The sequence below is a fragment of the Salmo salar genome, chromosome ssa22 (assembly GCF_905237065.1).
Source record: "Salmo salar chromosome ssa22, Ssal_v3.1, whole genome shotgun sequence".
NCBI classification, from domain to species: Eukaryota; Metazoa; Chordata; class Actinopteri; order Salmoniformes; family Salmonidae; genus Salmo; species Salmo salar.
The window spans coordinates 40,227,501-40,252,967 of NC_059463.1; the positions used below are offsets into that span (position 1 = coordinate 40,227,501).

Genomic DNA, 25,467 nt, shown 5'->3' on the forward strand with positions numbered 1-25,467 from the left:
GGAAGTTAGGGGGGTCTCTGCTACCTTACGACCTGGGGACAGGAGAGGAAGTTAGGGGAGGGTCTCTGCTACCTTACGACCTGGGGACAGGAGAGGAAGTTAGGGGAGGGTCTCTGCTACCTTACGACCTGGGGACAGGAGAGGAAGTTAGGGGGGGGTCTCTGCTACCTTACGACCTGGGGACAGGAGAGGAAGTTAGGGGAGGGTCTCTGCTACCTTACGACCTGGGGACAGGAGAGGAAGTTGGGGGGGGGTCTCTGCTACCTTACGACCTGGGGACAGGAGAGGAAGTTAGAGGGGTCTCTGCTACCTTACGACCTGGGGACAGGAGAGGAAGTTGGGGGGGGGTCTCTGCTACCTTACGACCTGGGAACAGGAGAGGAAGTTAGGGGGGTCTCTGCTACCTTACGACCTGGGGACAGGAGAGGAAGTTAGGGGAGGGTCTCTGCTACCTTACGACCTGGGGACAGGAGAGGAAGTTAGGGGGGGGGTCTCTGCTACCTTACGACCTGGGGACAGGAGAGGAAGTTAGGGGAGGGTCTCTGCTACCTTACGACCTGGGGACAGGAGAGGAAGTTAGGGGGGGGTCTCTGCTACCTTACGACCTGGGAACAGGAGAGGAAGTTAGGGGGGGGTCTCTGCTACCTTACGACCTGGGGACAGGAGAGGAAGTTGGGGGGGGGTCTCTGCTACCTTACGACCTGGGGACAGGAGAGGAAGTTGGGGGGGGTCTCTGCTACCTTACGACCTGGGGACAGGAGAGGAAGTTAGGGGGGGTCTCTGCTACCTTACGACCTGGGAACAGGAGATGAAGGAGTTAACACACAAACCACCATGATCACACCCACACTAAATATTCAACACATTCACATTCACCTTCATCCAAATTCTAATCAAACACAATCATTAGAGTTTAGGTTTAATCCAAAACTCACTTCCGACACTATAAGTGTACAAGCTCCTTATAAGGATGAGAGACAAATGAAAACGAATTGGTTTATTATTTTCATGCTTCTATGTCAGCATCTCCGCCAAGCAAACGGATTAAACGGTTAATCTACATCCGTAGAATGTCCTCATCCATCTCTTTATGCCGCCCACGTAGCATTGGCTCGTTTTCCTGTTTGTTCCGCAACCAGATCAACCTGTTAGCTGTTCCTTTGTCTGTCAACTCCCACGGAGTGCCATTTAAACCAGAGGAGAACGAAAAACAACAACGTTGATCTCTGACTTTCAGTCCGCCAGAGAAAAGAGACCAGATGAAATACAGAAAACATACTGTTTCTTCTTTCCTTTCCTTTCTTCTAAGGAAATCGTTTGATCTAAATGAAAGAGCATATTTTTGGGTTGCTGAGTTCAGATATTTCAGTGACATGCTTCATATAACAACACCACCGCAGGGCTTAGGCATTAGGCTGGTGATGTTAAATCACTAACATTTTCCCCTGCCAACGTTTGGATCCTTTCCAGAACCTAAGTCGGGTTCAGGGTTCGGTCATTAAAGGATTTATCCTCTTAAAGATAATGTATCAGAAATGTTGTACTGCGTCATGAAGGGAGGTTACACAAAAATCCGTGGCAACACTCGTGGCTGTGAGCTGCTTATTTGTTTGTTGCGTTTTAAGGACAGAAAATGGTGTGCTATTGGTGGGATAACTCAAACATTTCATAACACAGTACTTACCCTTTACCTCAAAATTCTAAATAATACACATAAATAAATACAACACTTCAACAGACAGTAAAACATATACGACCGTGAGTGAGTGTTGTGAGTGTTGCCAAACTTTAAAGACCTTAGGTCGAATTAGAAGGTTAACCCACATTAAAAGGAACTAGCCTCAAGAGTAATGGGGCTATAATGAACCAGGCACAATTAGCATTAGCTTCTTCTGTGATGCAGATCTGATCTGTAGGCCTATGGGATTAAATCATTTGTTAACGGTTAGCATCTCCAGTGCCCTGCAGACAGAGAGTGTGGCAGTGTTGTTAGTGACACTTGGAGAGTATCTCAGGGATTAGTACAAACAACTGGCACAGACCATACGGGTAACTGCCAAAATAATGGAAACACATGAGTAAATTAGGGATACAAAGTATATTGAAAGCAGGTGCTTCCACACAGGTGTAGTTCCTGAGTTAATTAAGCAATTAACATCCCATCATGCTTAGGGTCATGTATAAAAATGCTGGGCAGGCCATTCTTTCGGCTACCATGGTTATGCCCCCATAGGATGACAATGCCCCCATCCACAGGGCACGAGTTGTCACTGAATTGTTTGATGAGCATGAAAATTATGTAAACCATATGCCATGGCTGTCTCAGTCACTAGATCTCAACCCAATTGAACACTTATGGGAGATTCTGGAGAGGTGCTCGAGACAGCCTTTTCCACCACCATCAACAAAACACCAAATTATCGAGTTTCTCATGGAAGAACGGTGTCACATACTTCCAAAAGAGTTCCAGACACCTTTATGCCAAGGTGCATTGAAGCTGTTTTGGTTGGTGGTGCACTGTTAAAATGAAGTGCTTTGTTACACCAAAACGTGTGGCAACTGAGCTGCCACCAACTTGAAGGAGACGAAACCTTAACTTTGCTGGAGTATTGAAACACGTCATCCTGAGATGCTTTGAAACATTATACGGTGTGCTGTAACACCACTTAATTAAGTGTTGTACAACACCTTGCCAGGAACTGGGAGCACTAACAAAAAAGGTTGAAAACACTATTATGGTTTTTCAAGTAGTTCTGCCCAGTGCAGAATTAGATCCCTTCTATTTGGAGTAATTTCCTCTTTCTAAAGCTTCTAAACATAATGATGATGTTGCCTCTTTCTAAAGCTTCTAAACACTATGATGCTGTTTATTCTTTATAAAGCTTCTAAACACTGTGATGCTGTTTCCTCTTTCTAAAGCTTCTAAACACTATGATGCTGTTTACTCTTTCTAAAGCTTCTAAACACTATGATGCTGTTTATTCTTTATAAAGCTTCTAAACACTATGATGCTGTTGCCTCTTCTAAAGCTTCTAAACACTATGATGCTGTTTACTCTTTATAAAGCTTCTAAACACTATGATGCTGTTGCCTCTTCTAAAGCTTCTAAACACTATGATGCTGTTGCCTCTTCTAAAGCTTCTAAACACTATGATGCTGTTGCCTCTTCTAAAGCTTCTAAACACTATGATGCTGTTTACTCTTTATAAAGCTTCTAAACACTATGATGCTGTTTATTCTTTATAAAGCTTCTAAACACTATGATGCTGTTTACTCTTTCTAAAGCTTCTAAACACTATGATGCTGTTTATTCTTTATAAAGCTTCTAAACACTATGATGCTGTTGCCTCTTCTAAAGCTTCTAAACACTATGATGCTGTTTACTCTTTATAAAGCTTCTAAACACTATGATGCTGTTGCCTCTTCTAAAGCTTCTAAACACTATGATGCTGTTGCCTCTTCTAAAGCTTCTAAACACTATGATGCTGTTTACTCTTTATAAAGCTTCTAAACACTATGATGCTGTTTACTCTTTATAAAGCTTCTAAACACTATGATGCTGTTTACTCTTTATAAAGCTTCTAAACACTATGATAATGTTTCCTCTTTCTATAGCTTCTAAACACTATGATGCTGTTTCCTGTTTCTATAGCTTCTAAACACTATGATAATGTTTCCTCTTTCTATAGCTTCTAAACACTATGATGCTGTTTCCTGTTTCTATAGCTTCTAAACACTATGATACTGTTTCCTCTTTCTATAGCTTCTAAACACTATGATGCTGTTGCCTCTTCTAAAGCTTCTAAACACTATGATGCTGTTGCCTCTTCTAAAGCTTCTAAACACTATGATGCTGTTTCCTCTTTATAAAGCTTCTAAACACTATGATGCTGTTTCCTCTTTATAAAGCTTCTAAACACTATGATGCTGTTTCCTCTTTATAAAGCTTCTAAACACTATGATACTGTTTCCTCTTCCAAAGCTTCTAAACACGATGATGCTGTTTCGTCTTTATAAAGCTTCTAAACACTATGATGCTGTTTCCTCTTTCTAAAGCTTCTAATCACTATGATGCTGTTTCGTCTTTCTAAAGCTTCTCAACACAATGATGCTGTTTCATCTTTCTATAGCTTCTAAACACTATGATGCTGTTTCCTCTTTATAAAGCTTCTAAACACTATGATGCTGTTTACTCTTTATAAAGCTTCTAAACACTATGATACTGTTTCCTCTTTCTATAGCTTCTAAACACTATGATGCTGTTTTGAATCCTTTCTAGCGCAGATTTAGATCCCTTTTTCTGGTGTCTTAATGTTTATCATTTTATACTTTTTTGACAGGCATTGTCAAGCACAGTGTTCAAACCACCATTAGTAATTGAACTGCAAGACCTGAGGATTCTGAATTTGCCTCTTCCATCGACGATCATGTGGGGGAATGGATACTGTCCTCATTGAACGTCAATTCATTAGGATTCATTAACCTCATGGGACATCTAGCTTAACTTACTAATATAGAAATATTCCTGTCTTTCTTCAAACATGCATATAAGATTGTATGAAAGAATCATAGAGTCTAAACAATTTGAATTACCCACAATCCTCCATAAACAAAGTCATGTGGCAAGATAAGAAATGCAAGAAAGGGCTCTTGAGTGGTGCAGCGGTCTAAGGCACTCCATCTCAGTGCTGGAGGTGTCACTATAGACACCCTGGTTCAAATCCAGGCTGGATCACAACTGGCCGTGATTGGGAGTACCATAGGGTGGCGCACAATTGGCCCAGCGTTGTCTGGGTTTGGCCGGTGTAGGCCGCCATTGTAAATAAGAATTTGTTCATAACTGACCTACCTTGTTAAATAGAATAAATGCAAGGTGAGATAAAACCAATGAGTTCAATCACTCAATTTATTCTCTTTTTGGTTATCCTCATGAAATTTTGAGCAACAAATTCATTTATAATTATTCTTATATTAAATTTACATTAAAGGTATTTTAAGGGTATTTAAAAGTTTTAAAGATATTTTTGTGGTATTTTGACACTTTATGGAGACAGTTATGAAATGACAGAGGAGACACAGATTGGTGGAAGAAACAGATTGTAGGGTTGGAGCGGGTAATTGAACCCCGGGCTTTGGTGGGGATAGGGGTGACCTGTCTAAGCTGGAACTAGTTAGCGTTATCGCTAGACCACGGGTTCTGCACAACTTCTATTCATACATTTTTATTAAATATATGTTAGTTGTTTTTTTTTGCAATTTTAATTCACCCCAGAATCATTTTATACAGTGTGGCTGTATGGTTGAGTGGGTAAAATTCCATTTTACTGCCCCTCCGGTTTCTAATCTGTCTAAAGCATTGAAAAAATAAAGGTGGAATACAACAACAACAAAAATGCATAGGGACTTATCATCGATCAATATTTAGGCTATTATCCATTTGCATTTCTAAACCATTGACTGTATGAAAAACACAGTTTGTGTGTCGTGTGATGCTGCTTTTACATGCACTGAAACCTCAAAAAGTGTTTTCACAACGCTATCTTAAAAACACCAATTTTCAGGTTGAAGAACCACTTTGGGTGTTTCAGAGAACTTCATTTCTGTTTTAAAACACATTCTGAGTATTAAAACACTTACATTGGGTTTACAGTCAAACACACACCAAACACAAGAGCTCAGCATAGGTGAACTACTTTTCATGGTTTCATTACACAATCAAGTGTTTTGAGACTTTCTATTTTAACAATGTTGCCCAACGCCCTATTGAGACACTATGTTGGTGTTACCTTCCTTTTGGCTGTTACTTGTATGCACGCCATCACCATGACAAGTAGCTATGGTGACATTACAGCCATGGCAACGCGCAGCCATGGCAAAGTGTAGCCAATAGCCATGCTTGATCGATAGCCTCCCATGGTGCACTGAGACCCGAGAAGAAAACTAGGCCTGGCCCCCAGGGACAAGCTTACTACCACGTGTGCACGCGCATGTACATGTGTGTAAGAGATACTCATTATGACAGGTGGTGCAGCTCTATCCATCTCCTATGCTCGCTCTCCGTGTGTGAACATTTGCATCTGCATGCTTATAATAATGAATGAACGAACAATGAATCATCAACACAAATGCTCTTATTTGCATGCATGATTTAGGATAATCCCTGTTTACTCAGCCTTCTCTTACACGACCTTCCCATAGGGTGTTAGTTGGGGACTGTCCCCATTCTGTCCCTATGAGAGTCCCCTCACATGCCATCACTCCCAGGCCTACTCCCCAGGGCAAGGGCAGTAGGAACATATGCCACTGGTTCCCCCTCTGGCTAGGGGCTGACTGTGGAATGGGCTTGGGTTAAGGGCTTTATGATACACAGGAGGAGAGGAGAAGCTTTACTCTGTCCAATTCTCCAAGTGATGGGCAATTAATTAGATACAGGGTGTGTGTGTGTGTGTGTGTGTGTGTGTGTGTGTGTGTGTGTGTGTGTGTGTGTGTGTGTGTGTGTGTGTGTGTGTGTGTGTGTGTGTGTGTGTGTGTGTGTATGTGTGTGTGTGTGGGTAACTGTGGGGCAGGGCGAGGGGGGAGAGACCAAAGGGGATGTATTTTAGGAAGAGAAGCCCTTTCTAACCCCCTCTTGGACTGCTACAGTGCCCCAGGGAGATTCCCCAAACCTCTACTGTCAGATCTGACTTAGTTTGGAGAGGCTCTAAGTCTAAGGGCATGTTTGACATTGGTTGAGTTAAGGGACAACCTCAATTGGCCTATTGTCAGAGTTACTGCATATGCAATGAGTCAGCTTCTGAGAGAGAAGGATATGCAAGGATAAAGGACCTTATGGGCAATCAACCCCGTGTTATATTTTGCCTGTGAGAGGTATTGGTTAGGGTGAGTGTCATCAGGGTGTGTAAATAATAAAACACGCAACACTTGAATTCAATTCAGTTTAGCTGGCCGGTTAGCAGGCCAAGGTTAAGGTTTAGGTGCTTGCTATTGAAGGACTATATCAGTCTGGGAATAATGTTAATAGTATTGAAAGAAAAGCCATTGAGCGGACAGATTAACAGGTTAGGCTATGATGCTAGCTGTGTTAGCTAGCTGTGTTGTTAACAGATCCATTGCACTGAGAAGTTAGCATTTGCAGGCTAGGCTACGTGGCTAGCTGTTTAGGATGATGACCGGGTACTGCTGGGGGTGAAGGGTGGGGGGTAACAGGAAGTGTGTGTCTGGACTGGACTGACCACCATATGGGTCAGTGGAGTTGACAGAGGAAGTGTCGTTATACGGCTTTGAAAAACACACACAGGCCTGTCAGCATGCAGAACACACACACACACACACACACATACACACACACACACACACACACACACACACACACGGTAAGGATGAAAACACACGCACAGAGACACCCCTGTACATACACATTCACAAAATGTAAATACATTTTTACAGAGGGGTTGATTTCCAGTTCCAAGAGAGCTGTAAGAATGGTTGGGCACTGAGCACCGAGCAGCTTCTCCCCTGTGTCAGAAATGAGCACTGGGCAACTTCTCACCTGCATCAGAAATGAGCACTGAGCAGCTTCTCCCCTGCATCAGAAATGAGCACTGAGCAGCTTCTCCCCTGCATCAGAAATGAGCACTGGGCAGCTTCTCCCCTGTATCAGAAATGAGCACTGGGCACTGAGCAGCTTCTCCCCTGCATCAGAAATGAGCACTGAGCAGCTTCTCCCCTGTGTCAGAAATGAGCACCGAGCAGCTTCTCCCCTGTGTCAGAAATGAGCACTGAGCACTGAGCAGCTTCTCCCCTGTGTCAGAAATGAGCACCGAGCAGCTTCTCCCCTGCGTCAGAAATGAGCATTGAGCAGCTTCTCCCCTGCATCAGAAATGAGCACTGAGCAGCTTCTCCCCTGTGTCAGAAATGAGCACTGAGCAGCTTCTCCCCTGCATCAGAAATGAGCACTGAGCAGCTTCTCCCCTGTGTCAGAAATGAGCACTGGGCACTGAGCAGCTTCTCCCCTGTGTCAGAAATGAGCACCGAGCAGCTTCTCCCCTGTGTCAGAAATGAGCACTGAGCAGCTTTCTCCCCTGCGTCAGAAATGAGCACTGAGCAGCTTCTCCCCTGCATCAGAAATGAGCACTGGGCAGCTTCTCCCCTGCATCAGAAATGAGCACTGGGCAGCTTCTCCCCTGTATCAGAAATGAGCACTGGGCAGCTTCTCCCCTGCATCAGAAATGAGCACTGAGCAGCTTCTCCCTGTGTCAGAAATGAGCACTGAGCAGCTTCTCCCCTGCGTCAGAAATGAGCACTGAGCAGCTTCTCCCCTGCGTCAGAAATGAGCACTGAGCAGCTTCTCCCCTGCGTCAGAAATGAGCACTGAGCAGCTTCTCCCCTGCGTCAGAAATGAGCACTGGGCAGCTTCTCCCCTGCGTCAGAAAAAGAGAAATGTCAACTTCTTACAGACAGACGGGCACTGTGGAGAAATCCTCTGTCAGGAACAATTGTGGCAGAGCTGGAGGAGCGAACACAGCCACAGCACACACTGAGGAACAAAGGAGAAAGTCCTGGTAAAATAACATCCTGTACATGTCATGGCCTAGGCCACCACTAGAGGGAGACATCTCATATTTCATGTGAGGCACACAGGTTGACCATACAATAGATTATCCTATTCATACACAGCAATAGAACATGACTACATTCAAAGACTTTTGGTGGGTGTAGGGATATGTGTGTGTGTGTGTGTGTGTGTGTGTGTGTGTGTGTGTGTGTGTGTGTGTGTGTGTGTGTGTGTGTGTGTGTGTGTGTAGCCTACTTACTGGTCTGCACTTTGAGTGTGTAGGGGTTCTTCTGCTGGATGGTGTGTGTGAAGAGGAACCGGGCGTTGCAGCTGTAGTCTGTGTGGGAGTCTTTAGCCAGAACATTAGAGAAATACAGATCTCCATTCAGACCCATGGACACACGCCTATCTTGGGTTATAGACATCATGTCTGTGGAGAGAGAGAAGGACGGAGGGAGGGAGGGAGAGAGGGAGGATTGGAGTGAGGGAAAGGAGAGAGGGAGAGAGAGAGAGAAAGAGAAGGGAGGCGGTAGAGAGAGAGGAAGGAGGGAGGGAGAGATGAGAGAGGGAGAGGTAAGGATGGGGGAGGAAAGAGAGGTAAATATGGGGGAGAATGAAGAGAGAGGGAGTGAGTGAGTGAGAAAGATCCTAAATCATTTAGACTGTATGCTTCATAATGGACCATAACATGATCTAATTTCAGATGCTCCACTAGACTGGCCAAGCGGAGTACCTACATCTCATGTGACTTGAAAAACAGAGTCAGTCCCAACCAGGTAGATAAAGATCAAATAGACATTACCCTTTAAACTCTAACTGTAATCTGGTCTCATTGGCTTAAACTCCTAACTAGACTGGACCTGAGCTGAGTGTATGTAGCGTGTAATAGAGTACCAGCAGTGTTAGGACACACAGTGGTAGCCAGTGGGGCCAGCCATAGACAATATATCCTATCTAGGATTCTATATCTATGGTGCCAGCTAGGTCAGCTCTAGTGTTCTCATCCTCTGTGATGATGTAGCACTGGGACTGGGACTTGTCACTCTGGGGCTCTGTGTTAATGTTAACTCCTAACACACACAGATGCTCCCGACAGATGATCACACACTCGGTAACCAAGACGAGTGACAGGGCCAATCTGGTTGTCTTGACGGTGACGTGGTCCAATCATCCCCCAGCCGGTGGTCAAATGTAGTGGTGGTGTGTAACTGTGACTGGGCAATGTGCCATAATGCTATGATTGCTATAATCTACTGTATGTATTATGTTCATAATGGCCCCATGGTTATAATTAGCTTGGCTTATTAAGATTTAGTGAAGTGAGAGTAGTGGAGTACAGTCCAGAGAGTATAGCAACACCATTAGCCGTGAAGGACTACTTCAGTCTGGGCTCTTAAAATGGCTTCTGCCTGCTCTTGGGTTCTGGCCTCTCAGATCTTTACCCAGCAGTCAGATAATTACACACACACACACACACACACACACAGAATTACAGTGGGTCAGCAGTAACACACACCACTAGAGAAGAGGATAGAGAGATAGAAAGGAGGGAGAGAGAGTGAACGAGTGATCAAGCGAGAGAGAGAGACAGAGAAAGAAAGTGAGGATATCTTGAGAGTGAGAGGTTTGAAACATTTCTAGACAGAAGAGAGAGAGAGGGGAGAGAGAGCGGGAGAGAGAGCGGGAGAGAGAGCGGGAGAGAGAGAGGGAGAGAGAGAAAAGAAAGCGATAGCATTAAATAGCAAGTGACAGAAGAGCTGAGAGGTCACCTAAGAGGACAAACGACTGGGATAAAGAGGGACAGAAGGACACATAGGGAGAGGGGGACAGACAGACATAGAGAGAGACAGAGAGAGAGATGGACTCACCGCTGTTCATCCAGAAGGTGTGTGGAGGGGGTAGGCCTGGAGGAGGGTTACAGGCCAAGACCAGGGAAGAACCCTCAGCCACTACCACTGGCTCCAACACCTCCTTAGGCCACAGAGGGGACTCTGACAGAGGGAGGGGGAGAGATATTTAGATGACATGAGATCACAGGGGGCTGCTGAGGGGAGATGGCTCATAATAATGGCCTGAACGGAGAAAATGTAATGGCATCGAACACCTGGGAACCATGTGTTTGATGTATTTGATACCATTCCACTGATTCCACTCCAGTCATTACCACGAGCCCATCCTCCTCAATTAAGGTGCCACCAACCACCCGTGTATGAGATACTTATTACAAGTCATATTCACTTTATAACATTTCAGAATATAGCCTACTGATTTTTTTTGTCTGTGTGTGTGTGTGTGTGTGTGGATGTTTATTAACAGACTCCTCACTGGACACTCGTAGTAGGATCTTGTTGGTCAGCGCCGTTCCAAAGTCGTTAGAAGCGAAACACTGGTATTCCCCCTCATAGCCCTCTGGCCTCCCTCCGCTCCGGAAGCTAATCTCCAGCGTTCCCGAGCGCTTCCGCATCGTCACCCGTGGATCCTTCCCCACGTTGAAGAACTTCCCGTTCCTTCGCCATGAGAACCTGAGTCACCATGGAAACAAACAGAACACAACAGAACAGGGTCAGAACCATAGAGATACCATAGATATATCTACAGTGGGGTTAAACAGGATTAGTCAGTGATGTCAGAAATCTCAACATCCTTCTTCAACAATTCTTCCTAGTCTGGTTGACGACATCACTGAATAATGCTTCTTCTTCTCAACCACCAAGGGGTTTTGAGCGACTTCAATAGGACCCAGATTAAGCCAAAGCACTCGTGAAATAAAAATCACTGTTTGAGAAGATTCTCCAATTAGAAATGCTTTTAAGGCCAGGAGAAAAGTCCGTGCAACAACACAAAATGTTTTTTTTTTTTTCAGAAGCTCTTTTGATTGGTTAACCAATGATTACAGCATGTGGTTGCATAACTGCTAGGGCTGCTATTTTGGAAGGGGATTATAGAGCATGTCATATTTACATAACAAACTGTATAGTAGAGGAAAAGACTGAAGAGGAGATTAGGGGAGAGAAGAGGGGAGGAGGACAGGATAGAAGCGGAGGAGAGGAGAGGGGAGGACAGGATAGAAGAGGAGGAGAGGATAGAAGAGGAGAGATTAGGGGAGAGTAGAGGTGAAGAGTGGAGAGGAGGAGGAGGGGGAGGACAGGATAGAAGAGGAGGAGAGGGGAGGGGAGGACAGGATAGAAGAGGAGAGATTAGGGGAGAGTAGAGGTGAAGAGTGGAGAGGAGGGGAGGACAGGATAGAAGAGGAAGAGAGGAGAGGGGACGGGAGGACAGGATAGAAGAGGAGAGATTAGGGGAGAGAAGAGGTGAAAAGTGGAGAGGAGGGGAGGAGGGGGAGGACAGGATAGAAGAGGAGATTAGTGGAGAGGAGGGGAGGGGGAGGGCAGAAGAGGAGGGGAGGAGAGAAGACAGCAGAGGAGAGTCCAGTCCCATAGCTCTGTCTGTGGCAGACTATAGAACCAGGGCCGTAGGACCAGACCTACAGCAAGACGATCACTCTATATGAGGCTGTATGGAAGCCAACAGGACTGTTTGGGGCTGAATGAGTGATTGATCCCTCTTGGAATGATCCATGAGCATGAATAGTCAACGGGGCGCATTATTCTAACACAATTACTTTGCTGGGAAGGATGAGGGGTGTGTGTGTGCGCATTGTGTGTGTGAGCGGGCATGTGTTTGTGCATTGAGTGTGTATTTGTGTGTGCGTGTTTGTGTGCATGTGTAGCAGTGTGTGTGTTGTGAGTGTGTGTAAACCTTCACTGTGCCTCAAAACAAACAAAAAGCACCCCTGAATGAGATCACGGTGCTCAGCTGGTCAGAGCCACCTTACACAACCACAGGAGACTAAGGGTTTGTGTGTGTGTGTGTGTGTGTGTGTGTGTGTGTGTGTGTGTGTGTGTGTGTGTGTGTGTGTAACCCTAATTGCTCCTGTAAGTCTCTCTGGATAAGAGCGTCTGCTAAATGACTAAAATGTCAAATGTAAATATGTGTGTGTGTGTGTGTGTGTGTGTGTGTGTGTGTGTGTGTGTGTGTGTGTGTGTGTGTGTGTGTGTGTGTGTGTGTGTGTGTATGCCTTGTCATGTATTATGTCATCTGCTGGCATGAGGGGAGAGGAGGGGGAGTGAGGGGAAAGGAGGGGGAGTGAGGGGAGAGGAAGGGGAGTGAGGGAAGAGGAGGGGGAGTGAGGGAAGAGGAGGGGGAGTGAGGGAAGAGGAGGGGGAGTGAGGGAAGAGGAGGGGGAGTGAGGGAAGAGGAGGCAGTAGATGGGAAAGGAGGGGGAGTGAGGGGAGAGGAGGCAGTAGATGGGAGGGGAGGGGGAGTGAGGGAAGAGGAGGGGGAGTGAGGGAAGAGGAGGGGGAGTGAGGGAAGAGGAGGCAGTAGATGGGAAAGGAGGGGGAGTGAGGGGAGAGGAGGCAGTAGATGTGAGGGGAGAGGAGGGGGAGTGAGGGGAGAGGAGGGGGAGTGTGGGAAGAGGAGGGGGAGTGAGAGAGAAAGGAGGGAGTTGTGGGGACAGGACGGGAGTGAGGGAGAGAGGAGGGGGTTGTGGGGAGAGGACAGGAGTGAGGGGAGAGGAGGGGGAGTGAGAGAGAGAGAGGAGGCGGTTGTGGGGAGAGGACAGGAATGAGGGAAGAGGAGGGGGAGTGAGGGAAGAGGAGGGGGAGTGAGGGGAGAGGAGGGGGTTGTGGGGAGAGGACAGGAGTGAGGGGAGAGGAGGGTGAGTGAGGGGAGAGGAGGCGGTTGTGGGGAGAGGACGGGAGTGAGGGGAGAGGAGGCGGTTGTGGGGAGAGGACGGGAGTGAGGGGAGAGGAGGCGGTTGTGGGGAGAGGACGGGAGTGAGGGGAGAGGAGGGGGTTGTGGGGAGAGGACGGGAGTGAAGGGAGAGGAGGAGTGAGAGAGAGAGAGAGGAGGCGGTTGTGGGGAGAGGACGGGAGTGAGGGGAGAGGAGGCGGTTGTGGGGAGAGGACAGGAGTGAAGGGAGAGGAGGGGGTTGTGGGGAGAGGACGGGAGTGAAGGGAGAGGAGGAGGAGTGAGAGAGAGAGAGAGGAGGCGGTTGTGGGGAGAGGACGGGAATGAGGGAAGAGGAGGGGGAGTGAGGGAAGAGGAGGGGGAGTGAGGGGAGAGGAGGGGGAGTGAGGGGAGAGGAGGGGGAGTGAGGGGAGAGGAGGGGGAGTGAGTGGAGAGGAGAGGGTTGTGGGGAGAGGACGGGAGTGAGGGGAGAGGACGGGAGTGAGGGGAGAGGAGGCACTAGAGGAATGGGGTAGGGGGAACAGGCTGGCATATCAGGTTTTTAGGAGCGGCAGGTAGCCTAGCGGTTATGGGCGTTGGGCCAGTAACCGAAAGGTCGCTAATTCGCATCCCCGAGCTGGCAAGGTGGTTAACCCCCAACAACAACTGCTCCCCAGGTGTTGATGACGTGGACACCAATTAAGACAGCCCCCCCGCACCTCTCAGATTCAGAGGTGTTTGAGTTAAATGCAGAAGAGACGTTTCAGTTGAAAGCATTCAGTGCAACTGACTAGGTATCCCCTTTCCCCAGGTGGAAGAAGGAGGGGGCGGGGTATCATGTGGGTTCAGTGGGATCATATTGTAATGTCAGGAGAGCTGGCTGGCTGTCATGGGCTGGCTGTCATGGGGTGGCTGTCATGGGGTGGCTGTCATGGGGTGGCTGTCATGGGGTGGCTGGATGGCTGTCATGGGGTGACTGGATGGCTGTCATGGGGTGGCTGGATGGCTGTCATGTGGTGGCTGGATGGCTGTCATGGGGTGGCTGGTGGCTGTCATGGGGTGGCTGGATGGGTGGCTGGATGGCTGTCATGTGGTGGCTGTATGGCTGTCATGGGGTGGCTGGGTGGCTGTCATGGGGTGGCTGGTGGCTGTCATGGGGTGGCTGGCTGGCTGTCATGGGGTGGCTGGCTGGCTGTCATGGGGTGGCTGTTATTGGGTGGATGGTGGATGTCATGGGGTGGCTGGATGGCTGTCATGGGGTGGCTGGATGGCTGTCATGGGGTGGCTGGATGGCTGTCATGGGGTGGCTGTTATTGGGTGGATGGTGGCTGAGTGGCTGTCATGGGGTGGCTAGATGGCTGTCATGGGATGGCTGTCATGGGGTGACTGGATGGCTGTCATGGGGTGGCTGGATGGCTGTCATGGGGTGGCTGGATGGCTGTCATGGGGTGGCTGGATGGCTGTCATGGGGTGGCTGTTATTGGGTGGATGGTGGCTGAGTGGCTGTCATGGGGTGGCTAGATGGCTGTCATGGGATGGCTGTCATGGGGTGGCTGGATGGCTGTCATGGGGTGGCTGGTGGCTGTCATGGGGTGGCTGTCATGTGGTGGCTAGATGGCTGTCATGGGATGGCTGTCATGGGGTGGCTGTTATTGGGTGGATGGTGGCTGGGTGGCTGTCATAGGGTGGCTGGTGGCTGTCATGGGGTGGCTGGATGGCTGTCATGGGGTGGCTGTTATTGGGTGGATGGTGGCTGGGTGGATGTCATGGGGTGGCTGGATGGCTGTCATGTGGTGGCTGGATGGCTGTCATGGGGTGGCTGGATGGCTGTCATGGGGTGGCTGGGTGGCTGTCATGGGGTGGCTGGATGGCTGTCATGGGGTGGCTGGATGGCTGTCATGGGGTGGCTGTTATTGGGTGGATGGTGGCTGGGTGGATGTCATGGGGTGGCTGGAGGCTGTCATGGGGTGGCTGGAGGCTGTCATGGGGTGACTGGATGGTTTGGAAGCGAGGAAAAGAAGTGGGGGTGGATTTAGGGGGTTAAGGCAAAGTGTGCCAATGAGTATGGGGTAGCGGTTTGGTGGGGTGCTGACAAGGTTCAGGTAGGGATTGGAATGGGGTCCAGGTGGAGAGTAGGGGGGTGAAATGGGGTGCAGGATGACAGAGCAGTCATGAGCTGGCCTATTCATGCTCACAATAATGACTGCCACCCTGTATAACTGTCACAGTGAGTCAGAGGAAGAGAGAGAGAGCAAAGTGACAAGGCAGGGTGACAGTAGGAAAGGGGAGTTAAAGAGGGAGACAACAGGAAGATAGGACTGAAGAGAAACAATAAAAAAAGGAGTGAGCTGGAGAGTAAATATGAGAGAAAAAGAACGAGAGAGGGATAACAAGTGGAGACCCAGCTTCAGTTGGGAGAAAGGGAGGGATAGAACAACGGTGTCGGAAAGTATGCAGGATGAAGAGAGAACGAAACAATCACAAACAAAAAGACAATAGAATAATCAGAGAGAGAGAGAGAGAGAGAGAGAGAGAGAGAGAGAGAGAGAGAGAGAGAGAGAAAGTGGGTGAGAGGGTGTGAGAAATTAGAGATGACAAGCTGAGTGGAAAAGCGAGGCGATAGATGAGGGAAGGACAGAGAGAGGGATGGGTATTTGTGTGTAACTCACGTTGGCACGGGGTTCCCCTTGGCCTCACATTCAATGATGATGTTGTCTCTAGGATCAACAATGTAGTCCTTCAATGACTGTTTCATTATGGTGGGAGGCTGCTTCACTGGAGAGAGAGAGAAAGAGAGAGACAAAGGAGAGAAAGAATGCAAACAGAGAGAGAGAGAAAAGGAGATAGCGCAAGATTCAGCAATAATGTCCGAGGAGGTGTGGTATATGGCCAACATACCACGGCTAAGGACTGCTCTTATGCACAATGCATTAGCCGTGGTACATTGGCCATATACCGCAAACCGCCGAGATGGGTTATTGCTATTATAAACTGGTTACCAACGCAATTAGAACAGTAAAAAGTAATTTTTTGTCATACCCGTGGTACATGTATACGTCTGATATATCACGGCTTTCAGCCAATCACCAGACAACCCAGCGCGCACACACACACACACACACACACACACACACACACACACACACACACACACACACACACACACACACACACACACACACACACACACACACACACCAGCCATATCCAGGAGAAGTGAAGTGAGGAGGAGAGGATTGGGTTATGGTGTTGATACTGTGTATTCTCCCCTCCCTCTGGCCTTAACACAGCTGTGCTCACTCTTATTTAATTGCCCACTTAAGCCAGATGATTCCCCACTGTTATTCTGCCCTGGTCCACTTCTAGATCACTGAGCACTCATTCCGCTCTGTACTGTCACCACACATCTACCAGACCCAGGCTCGACTGTCAGGCCCGGTCTCGACTGTCAGGCCCGGCCTCGACTGTCAGGCCCGGCCTCGTCTGTCAGGCCCGGCCTCGTCTGTCAGGCCCGGCCTCGACTGTCAGACCCGGCCTCGACTGTCAGGCCCGGCCTCGTCTGTCAGGCCCGGCCTCGTCTGTCAGGCCCGGCCTCGTCTGTCAGACCCGGCCTCGACTGTCAGACCCGGCCTCGACTGTCAGACCCGGCCTCGACTGTCAGACCCGGCCTCGACTGTCAGACCCAGACTCGACTGTCAGACCCAGACTCGACTGTCAGACCCAGACTCGACTGTCAGAGCCAGACTCGTCTGTCAGACCCAGACTCGTCTGTCAGACCCAGATTCGTCTATCAGACCAAGTCTTGTCTATCAGATCCAGGCTCTTCTATCAGACCAAGCCTTGTCTATCAGATCCAGGCTCTTCTATCAGACCAAGCCTTGTCTATCAGATCCAGGCTCTTCTATCAGACCAAGCCTTGTCTATCAGACCCAGGCTCATCTATCAGACCAAGCCTTGTCTATCAGATCCAGCCTCAACTATCAGACCCAGTCTCAACTATCAGACCCAGCCTCAACTATCAGACCCAGCCTCAACTATCAGACCCAGACTCAACTATCAGACCCAGACTCAACTATCAGGCTCATCTATCAGACCCAGCCTCATCTATCAGACCCAGGCTCATCTATCAGACCCAGCCTCAACTATCAGGCTCATCTATCAGACCCAGTCTCATCTATCAGACCCAGCCTCATCTATCAGACCCAGGCTCAACTATCAGACCCACTCAACTATCAGACCCAGACTCAACTATCAGACCCAGCCTCAACTATCAGACCCAGCCTCAACTATCAGACCAAGACTCAACTATCAGGCTCATCTATCAGAACCAGGCTCAACTGTAAGGCCCAGCCTTTAAGATAACTTAGAACTTTCCCGATGACAAGCTGGACAGTCTGTTTCTTTCTTCCTGTTGTTATGATAACCGTGTCTTTCTACTGTACGTCCTACACTGCCTATATAACGATACACTGATACAGGTGTAAGATCTTAATTTGATCACCTTGATGCAGGAGAACTTTCCTGAAATGCAGGAATTTTACATATTTGAAGTGTATTTTAGGTTTAAAAAAGCTTCTGAAGTTAGTCATGTTCACTTTGAAATGTCATACTTGATTTTCCCTTTTGGAAAATGTATCAACCCCTACAAAAATGTCCATTAATTTTAAACGACATAATAATTCACATTATGGTTGCTGCATGATTATTTTCCCGCTGTAGCAAACTGGCTCAAATTGAGATCCTAAATCTGTACACTGACACTACACACTATCAAGCCCAGCCTCAAAGAAAATTGCTTGCCTCCACTCCCATTGTACAAAATAGCCCCAGTTGAAAGAGATACTTCCTTGCCATGATGTAACTACATGGGAGAGAGGAACAGCCGGTGAGTGTGTGTGTGTGTGTCACAAATCTTCTCCAGAGTAACCACAGTTTTAAAGGGAATAGCCCAAGTCTGACGGAAGTCCCCTTGCCAAGATAGAAAGCTTTCCGTTAGAGAGAAAGAGGGAATTCCATTGCCCATTACTATTCTCTATTTGTCCTCAGTTTGGGGATGCTGCCGGTTACCCAACTGTTCTTATGCACTACTGTAAACAATAGGTAACAGCCGGAGTCATCCATCCATTAGTGTTTCTATGGCAGATTGATGTGCTTCATTTAAGTTATTTGGCCACTTTAGTTGTGATACAAACCTTACCAAAACATATAGGCCAGGCTACATGAGGTGTGCGACTATGATTTGAAAAAGTCGCAAAAAAAAGAAGAAGCGTGCTCTGTTTGCTGGGCATCATTCACAAGTGATAGGCTAATATTGTCACCCATCACACTATTATCATGCACCTGTCTCGAAACAGGGGCAGCTGAAAATAATACATGTCATCTATGCACTTAAATAGCGAATGGAGGATGCTTTTTCCTGTGGTTCATTTTCATGCCAGCCAGGTAGGCTATACTCCTGTTGAAAAGAGAAGCAATGTGCTTGATATTAGGAAAGTTGAGAAATAAATATAGTAGGCTTAGCCTATAGAAAGCTGATGGGATCCCCTCTGTTTTCTCATGCAATTGCATAGCCTATAGAGATTTTGCATGACATCAGCTCATAGGCTCTCATTAAGTGTTTCATTAGATTTGAATACATTTACATTTAAAGTGACTAGTAAATAGATCACTAGTCACTTTAAACAATGCCTCTCTAAATAATGCCACTTTAATAATGTCTACATATCTTACATTACTCATATCACATGTATATACTGTATTGAGACCCAATCACTGGCCACTTTAATAAATGGATCACTAGTCACTTTAAACAATGCCACTCTAAATAATGCCACTTTAATAATGTCTACATATCTTACATTACTCATATCACATGTATATACTGTATTTTATACCATCTACTGCACCTTGCCTATGCCGCTCGGCCATCACTCATCCATATATTTATATGTACATATTCTCATTCACCCCTTTAGATTTGTGTGTGATAGGTAATTGTTGGGAATTGTTAGATTGATAGTTAGATTTGTGTGTGTTAGGTAATTGTTGGAAATTGTTAGATTGATAGTTAGATTTGTGTGTGTTAGGTAATTGCTGGAAATTGTTAGATTACTTGTTAGATATTACTGCACTGTTGGAACTAGAAGCACAAGCATTTCACTACACTCGCATTAACATCTGTGTAACGCCCTGGCCATAGAGAGGGGTTTTTTGTTCTTTATTTTGGTTAGGCCAGGGTGTTACATTGGGTGGGCGTTCTATGTTCCTTTCTCTATGTTTTTGTATTTCTTTGTTTTGGGCCGTGTGTGGCTCCCAATCAGGCACAGCTGAAGCTCGTTGTTGCTGATTGGGATTCACACATAAGGAGCATGTTTTTCCTTTGGGTTTTGTGGGTAATTGTTTTGAATTTGTTTGCACCTGACAGGACTGTTTGGCTGTCGGTTTCTTGTTTTTGTCTAACGTGTTCTTTCTTTAATAAATTCCTGAAGATGAACACATCCTCCGCTGCACCTTGGTCTCATTTGAACGACGGCCGTTACAGAATTACCCACCAACAACGGAACAAGCAGCGGAGGAAGGAGAAGCGCCAAGAGAGGAGCGTTCAGGATTCATGGACTTGGGAGGAAATCCTGGACGGGAAAGGACCATGGGCTCAAGCTGGGGATTATCGCCGCCCGCAGTGGGAGATCGAGGCGGCGAGAGCTGAGAGGCGCTGGTATGAGGAAAGGGAGCGCAGCAGACACGAGAGGCAGCCCCAAAAAATGTTTTGGGGGGGCACACGGGGAGATTGGCGGAGTCAGGCGGTAGACCTGAGCCAACTCCCCGTGCTTACCGGAAGCAGCGTGGTACTGGTAAGACACCGTGTTATGCTGTGGAGCGCACGGTGTCCCCAGTGCGCGTTCAAAGCCCGGTGCGCTACATACCAGCCCCCCGCAAGTGCCATGCGAGTGCAGGCATCGAGCCAGGGCGGATGGTGCCAGCTCAGCGCGTCTGGTCTCCAGTGCGCCTCCTCGGTCCAGGTTATCCTGCGCCGGCGTTGCGCACTGTGTCTCCAGAGCGCTGGGAGGGTCCAGTTCGCCCAATGCCTGCTCTCCGCCCGTGCCGGGCCAAAGTGGGCATTCAGCCTGGAGTGTGGGTAAAGAGCGTCCGTACCAGAACTCCAGTGCTCCCCCACAGCCCGGTTTATCCTGTGCCTCCTCCTCGGACCAGGCCTCCAGTGGGTCTCCCCATCCTGGTCAGTCCTGTGCCTGCTCCACGGACCAGGTCTCCAGTCATGCCTCATGGCCGCCGATGTGGCGGTAATACAGTCACCGTAACAGCCCTAGCTCCTAGTACTACAGCACGTAAACCATTAGATCATTTATGCTGTAAATGTGGGTTCAAATTGGTATTTTCATCCCCCATAGAGACACAATACACTCTAAGTAGAAAAAGTGCTATCTAGAACCAATAAGGGTTCTTCGGCTGTCCCCATAGGAGAACCCGTTGAATAACCATTTTTTTCTAAGAGTAAAGACAACAGACACAACAGAAAATAGACACAGTAGACACAATACAAATGATGACTGTGTTAATAGAGAATACTTACAGTCCTGCTGGATCTTTTCTGTTAGTCCCAAAGACAGTGAGTGAGAGAGAAGGGCAGAGAGAGAGAGAGAGAGAGAGAGAGAGATGTTGCAGGTGTTGTTAGTGATATTAGAGTGTTCATTGCAACACAGGCCTATAGCTAGAGCATGTCTACAGCGTTAAACAATGTTAGTCACATACTGCAGTTACAGTTCTATTGTTATGGATTAGGCATGTCATAAAATGTTATTCTACAAAACAAAGTTATTATACTGTTATATCCATGTTTTGTATGTAAAGTACATTTTGTTATTAGAGTAGCATAATACGTTTATTCACTACAATGACTGTGAATATGTCCTGAAACAATGAAGCTGAAACAATGAGATGTAAACTTACCTGTTGATGATTCCACATCGGGAAAAGGTTGATTTTAAAGGAGGGAGCAGCGGAGAGAGGGAAAGAGAGATGATATGATTTTCATCTGCTAGAATCAGCAACTGAGTAATTTTCAAGAACAGTACAGATGAACATAAAATACACATATTTAATTATATTCCACTGCATAAATAATCTATCACAAAACAGTACATTTACATGTATAATATATTTCATATTGTCTTCATGTCACTCTTTAGCTACCCTGTAAATGGCCATGACTGACATACTGTAATTGACATACAGTAGTGGTCCAATGCTGTGTGTCTGATTGACAAGAGCCATTCCTCTCAGGACTTTCTGTCTTTATATGTACTACAGTCTCTCTCTGTGTGTGTCTGTGTGTGTCTGTGTGTGTGTGTGAGTCCTCTGTCTGACACTAATTAATAGAGCTTTCTGAGGCCAGCGGTGAAAGGTTGTGGAGTATAAAGAGACATTGAGGGTGCTGTAGAGGGTCGATGAGGTGGAACTACAGAGGTGATGACAGCTGATCGCCGTGTGTGTGAGGTCGAGAATAAGTAGTGTGCAGGTGTGGTTGACCTCCAAATAGCAGGTGCCCATGGCACTTTATTCCTATCAAATCATTTTTCATAACACCACTGTGAGACATTCACAGCTATTATTCTCCTTTATGAAAAAAAAACAAGAGAGAACGGAGAGAGAAAAGGTCTCCTTTCCTTTGTCTCTTAGTTTCATATTCACACTGGAGTCAGTCCAATGGGAGGCACAAGCTTTTATACATGTTAGAATGGCCTGGTATAGGAGTAGCATATCAGGGTGTGTGTGTGTGTGTGTGTGTGTGTGTATTGATGTTTTGGCTGAAATCTGACAAACTTTTACAGATGCACAATCGAGAGCCTCCTGTCGGCAACTGTACCGCCCTCAACCGCAAGGCTCTCCAGAGGGTGGTGCGGTCAGCCCAACGCATCACTGGGGGCAAACTACCTGCCCTCCATGACACCTACAGCACCCGATGTCACAGGAAGGCCAAAAAGATCATCAAGGACTACAACCACCCGAGCCACTGCCTGTTCACCCCGCTATCATCCAGAAGGCGAGGTCAGTACAGGAGCATCAAAGAGATTGAGAAACAGCTTCTATCTCAAGGCCATCAGACTGCTAAACAGCCATCACTAGCACAGAGAGGCTGCTGCCCACATTGAGACCCAATCACTGGACACTTGAATAAATGGATCACTAGTCACTTTAAACAATGCCACTAAATAATGCCACTTTAATAATGGCTACATATCTTACATTACTCATATCACATGTATATACTGTATTTTATACCATCTACTGCACCTTGCCTATGCCGCTCGGCCATCGCTCATCCATATATTTACAGTGCCTTGCGAAAGTATTCGCCCCCCTTGAACTTTTCGACCTTTTGCCACATTTCAGGCTTCAAACATAAAGATATAAAACTGTAATTTTTTGTGAAGAATCAACAACAAGTGGGACACAATCATGAAGTGGAACGAAATTTATTGGATATTTCAAACTTTTTTAACAAATAAAAAACTGAAAAATTGGGCGTGCAAAATTATTCAGCCCCCTTAAGTTAATACTTTGTAGCGCAACCTTTTGCTGCGATTACAGCTGTAAGTCGCTTGGGGTATGTCTCTATCAGTTTTGCACATCGAGAGACTGAAATATTTGCCCATTCCTCCTTGCAAAACAGCTCGAGCTCAGTGAGGTTGGATGGAGAGCGTTTGTGAACAGCAGTTTTCAGTTCTTTCCACAGATTCTCGATTGGTTTCAGGTCTGGACTTTGACTTGGCCATTCTAACACCTGGATATGTTTATTTGTGAACCATTCCATTGTAGATTTTGCTTTATGTTTTGGATCATTGTCTGTTGGAAGACAAATCTCCGTCCCAGTCTCAGGTCTTTAGCAGACTCCATCAATTTTAACCATCTTCCCTGCCCCTGCTGAAGAAAAGCAGGCCCAAACCATGATGCTGCCACCACCATGTTTGACAGTGGGGATGGTGTGTTCAGGGTGATGAGCTGTGTTGCTTTTACGCCAAACATAACGTTTTGCATTGTTGCCAAAAAGTTCGATTTTGGTTTCATCTGACCAGAGCACCTTCTTCCACATGTTTGGTGTGTCTCCCAGGTGGCTAGTGGCAAACTTTAAACGACACTTTTTATGGATATCTTTAAGAAATGGCTTTCTTCTTGCCACTCTTCCATAAAGGCCAGATTTGTGCAGTATACGACTGATTGTTGTCCTATGGACAGAGTCTCCCACCTCAGCTGTAGATCTCTGCAGTTCATCCAGAGTGATCATGGGCCTCTTGGCTGCATCTCTGATCAGTCTTCTCCTTGTATGAGCTGAAAGTTTAGAGGGACGGCCGGGTCTTCGTAGATTTGCAGTGGTCTGATACTCCTTCTATTTCAATATTATCGCTTGCACAGTGCTCCTTGGGATGTTTAAAGCTTGGGAAATATTTTTGTATCCAAATCCGGCTTTAAACTTCTCCACAACAGTATCTCGGACCTGCCTGGTGTGTTCCTTGTTCTTCATGATGCTCTCTGCGCTTTAAACGGACCTCTGAGACTATCACAGAGCAGGTGCATTTATACGGAGACTTGATTAAACACAGGAGATTCTATTTATCATCATTAGTCATTTAGGTCAACATTGGATCATTCAGAGATCCTCACTGAACTTCTGGAGAGAGTTTGCTGCACTGAAAGTAAAGGGGCTGAATAATTTTGCACGGCCAATTTTTGAGTTTTTTATTTGTTAAAAAAGTTTGAAATATCCAATAAATTTCGTTCCACTTCATAATTGTGTCCCACTTGTTGTTGATTCTTCACAAATAATTATCTTTATGTTTGAAGCCTGAAATGTGGCAAAAGGTCGAAAAGTTCAAGGGGGCCGAATACTTTCGCAAGGCACTGTATATGTACATATTCCCATTCACCCCTTTAGATTTGTGTGTGTTAGGTAATTGTTGGGAATTGTTAGATTACTAGTTAGATTTGTGTGTGTTAGGTAATTGTTGGGAATTGTTAGATTATTTGTTGGATATTACTGCACTGTTGGAACTAGAAGCACAAGCATTTCGCTACACTCGCATTAACATCTGCTAACCATGTGTATGTGACCAATAAAATTTGATTTGATTAGAAATGTTGATTTGATTTGAAATCAGTGATGGGTAGTCAGAGGTGAATGGTTATGAGAAGAGAGAGCCACCGTAGTCAGCCATACGTGAGAAACTGTCACATTTGATTGCACAGTACTATGGAACAACCTACTCTATATGCTCATCAAATGTTAATGTGCAGAGTTCTATGGTTCAACTGTAGATTTGAATATCGGTTACTGCAAAATTGGTTTCAGCTCTGTGTTGGATGAAAACATATACATTCAATTCATATTGAATTAGCTTGCCATAATTCATAATTCAGTTGGTAGAATATACACTCAACTATAGTTAAACCATGCAGAAATATCTTTAGATCATATGGATGGACTGAACAGATTCACTGGGTAACACATCAATATGTGCGAGTGTGTGAGTGTAAGTGTGTGTGTGTGTATGTGTGCGTGTGTGTGTGTGTGTAAAAGTGTGCGTGCGTGCGGGATGGGGGATGGTCAGAGAGATGAGTGTATGTGAGCTCAGTTCTATTGTTAAGAGATATCACTTTACATGAAGCTGGATCTGCAGATGCAAAGACAGGATAACTGTGTTGTGTTTTACATAGAGTATACACGGTACATGTATATATAAATCACTTCATTTCACATGCTTTTTTTCCTGAAAGTCCATCTGTCACAGTAAACACCAATAGGTTTGGAAGGGATGTGGCATAAAACTTTGTTTTCTTAATTTTTTGTTCACTGTCCTTCAATTCCAAAACCATTGGGTGGGTCACTGGTATCTAAATTGTATGAGAACCAAAGGTTTTTCTATAAAATATATATTATAAAACAATGTTTTGACTGATTTCATGTGCTTGCGATTTGATTGATGGACTTACGATCAAGAGGAACCTCGATAGCAGACACTTCTTGCCACAGCAGCAGGAGCAAAGACATGACAGACAGGACCCAAGGCCCGCCCTGCACCAACATCTCTCTCTCCTCTGATTGGCTCTCCTCTCCTGTCACAACTCCTGATACGGCTCTGACCTATCAGAGAGACAGAGAGAGAGAGATG

At 46.4% G+C, this 25,467-nt stretch overlaps 1 protein-coding gene across 9 annotated transcripts in view; it reads right to left on the reverse strand.

Moving 5' to 3' along the window:
• The window catches only part of LOC106583506 (neurofascin), a 161,095-nt gene that overhangs the window by 37,033 nt on the left and 98,595 nt on the right, over positions 1-25,467 (reverse strand). For all 9 annotated transcript variants that reach the window (XM_045705760.1, XM_045705757.1, XM_045705758.1 and 6 more), the window contains 6 exons: positions 25,289-25,439; positions 20,874-20,891; positions 15,955-16,060; positions 10,880-11,076; positions 10,423-10,545; positions 8,814-8,984 (listed from right to left, as the gene is read on the reverse strand). In XM_045705760.1, coding sequence (XP_045561716.1) covers positions 8,814-8,984; positions 10,423-10,545; positions 10,880-11,076; positions 15,955-16,060; positions 20,874-20,891; positions 25,289-25,382 — 709 coding nt within the window. In that variant the 5' untranslated portion in view covers positions 25,383-25,439. The remainder of the gene's footprint in view (positions 1-8,813; positions 8,985-10,422; positions 10,546-10,879; positions 11,077-15,954; positions 16,061-20,873; positions 20,892-25,288; positions 25,440-25,467) is intronic.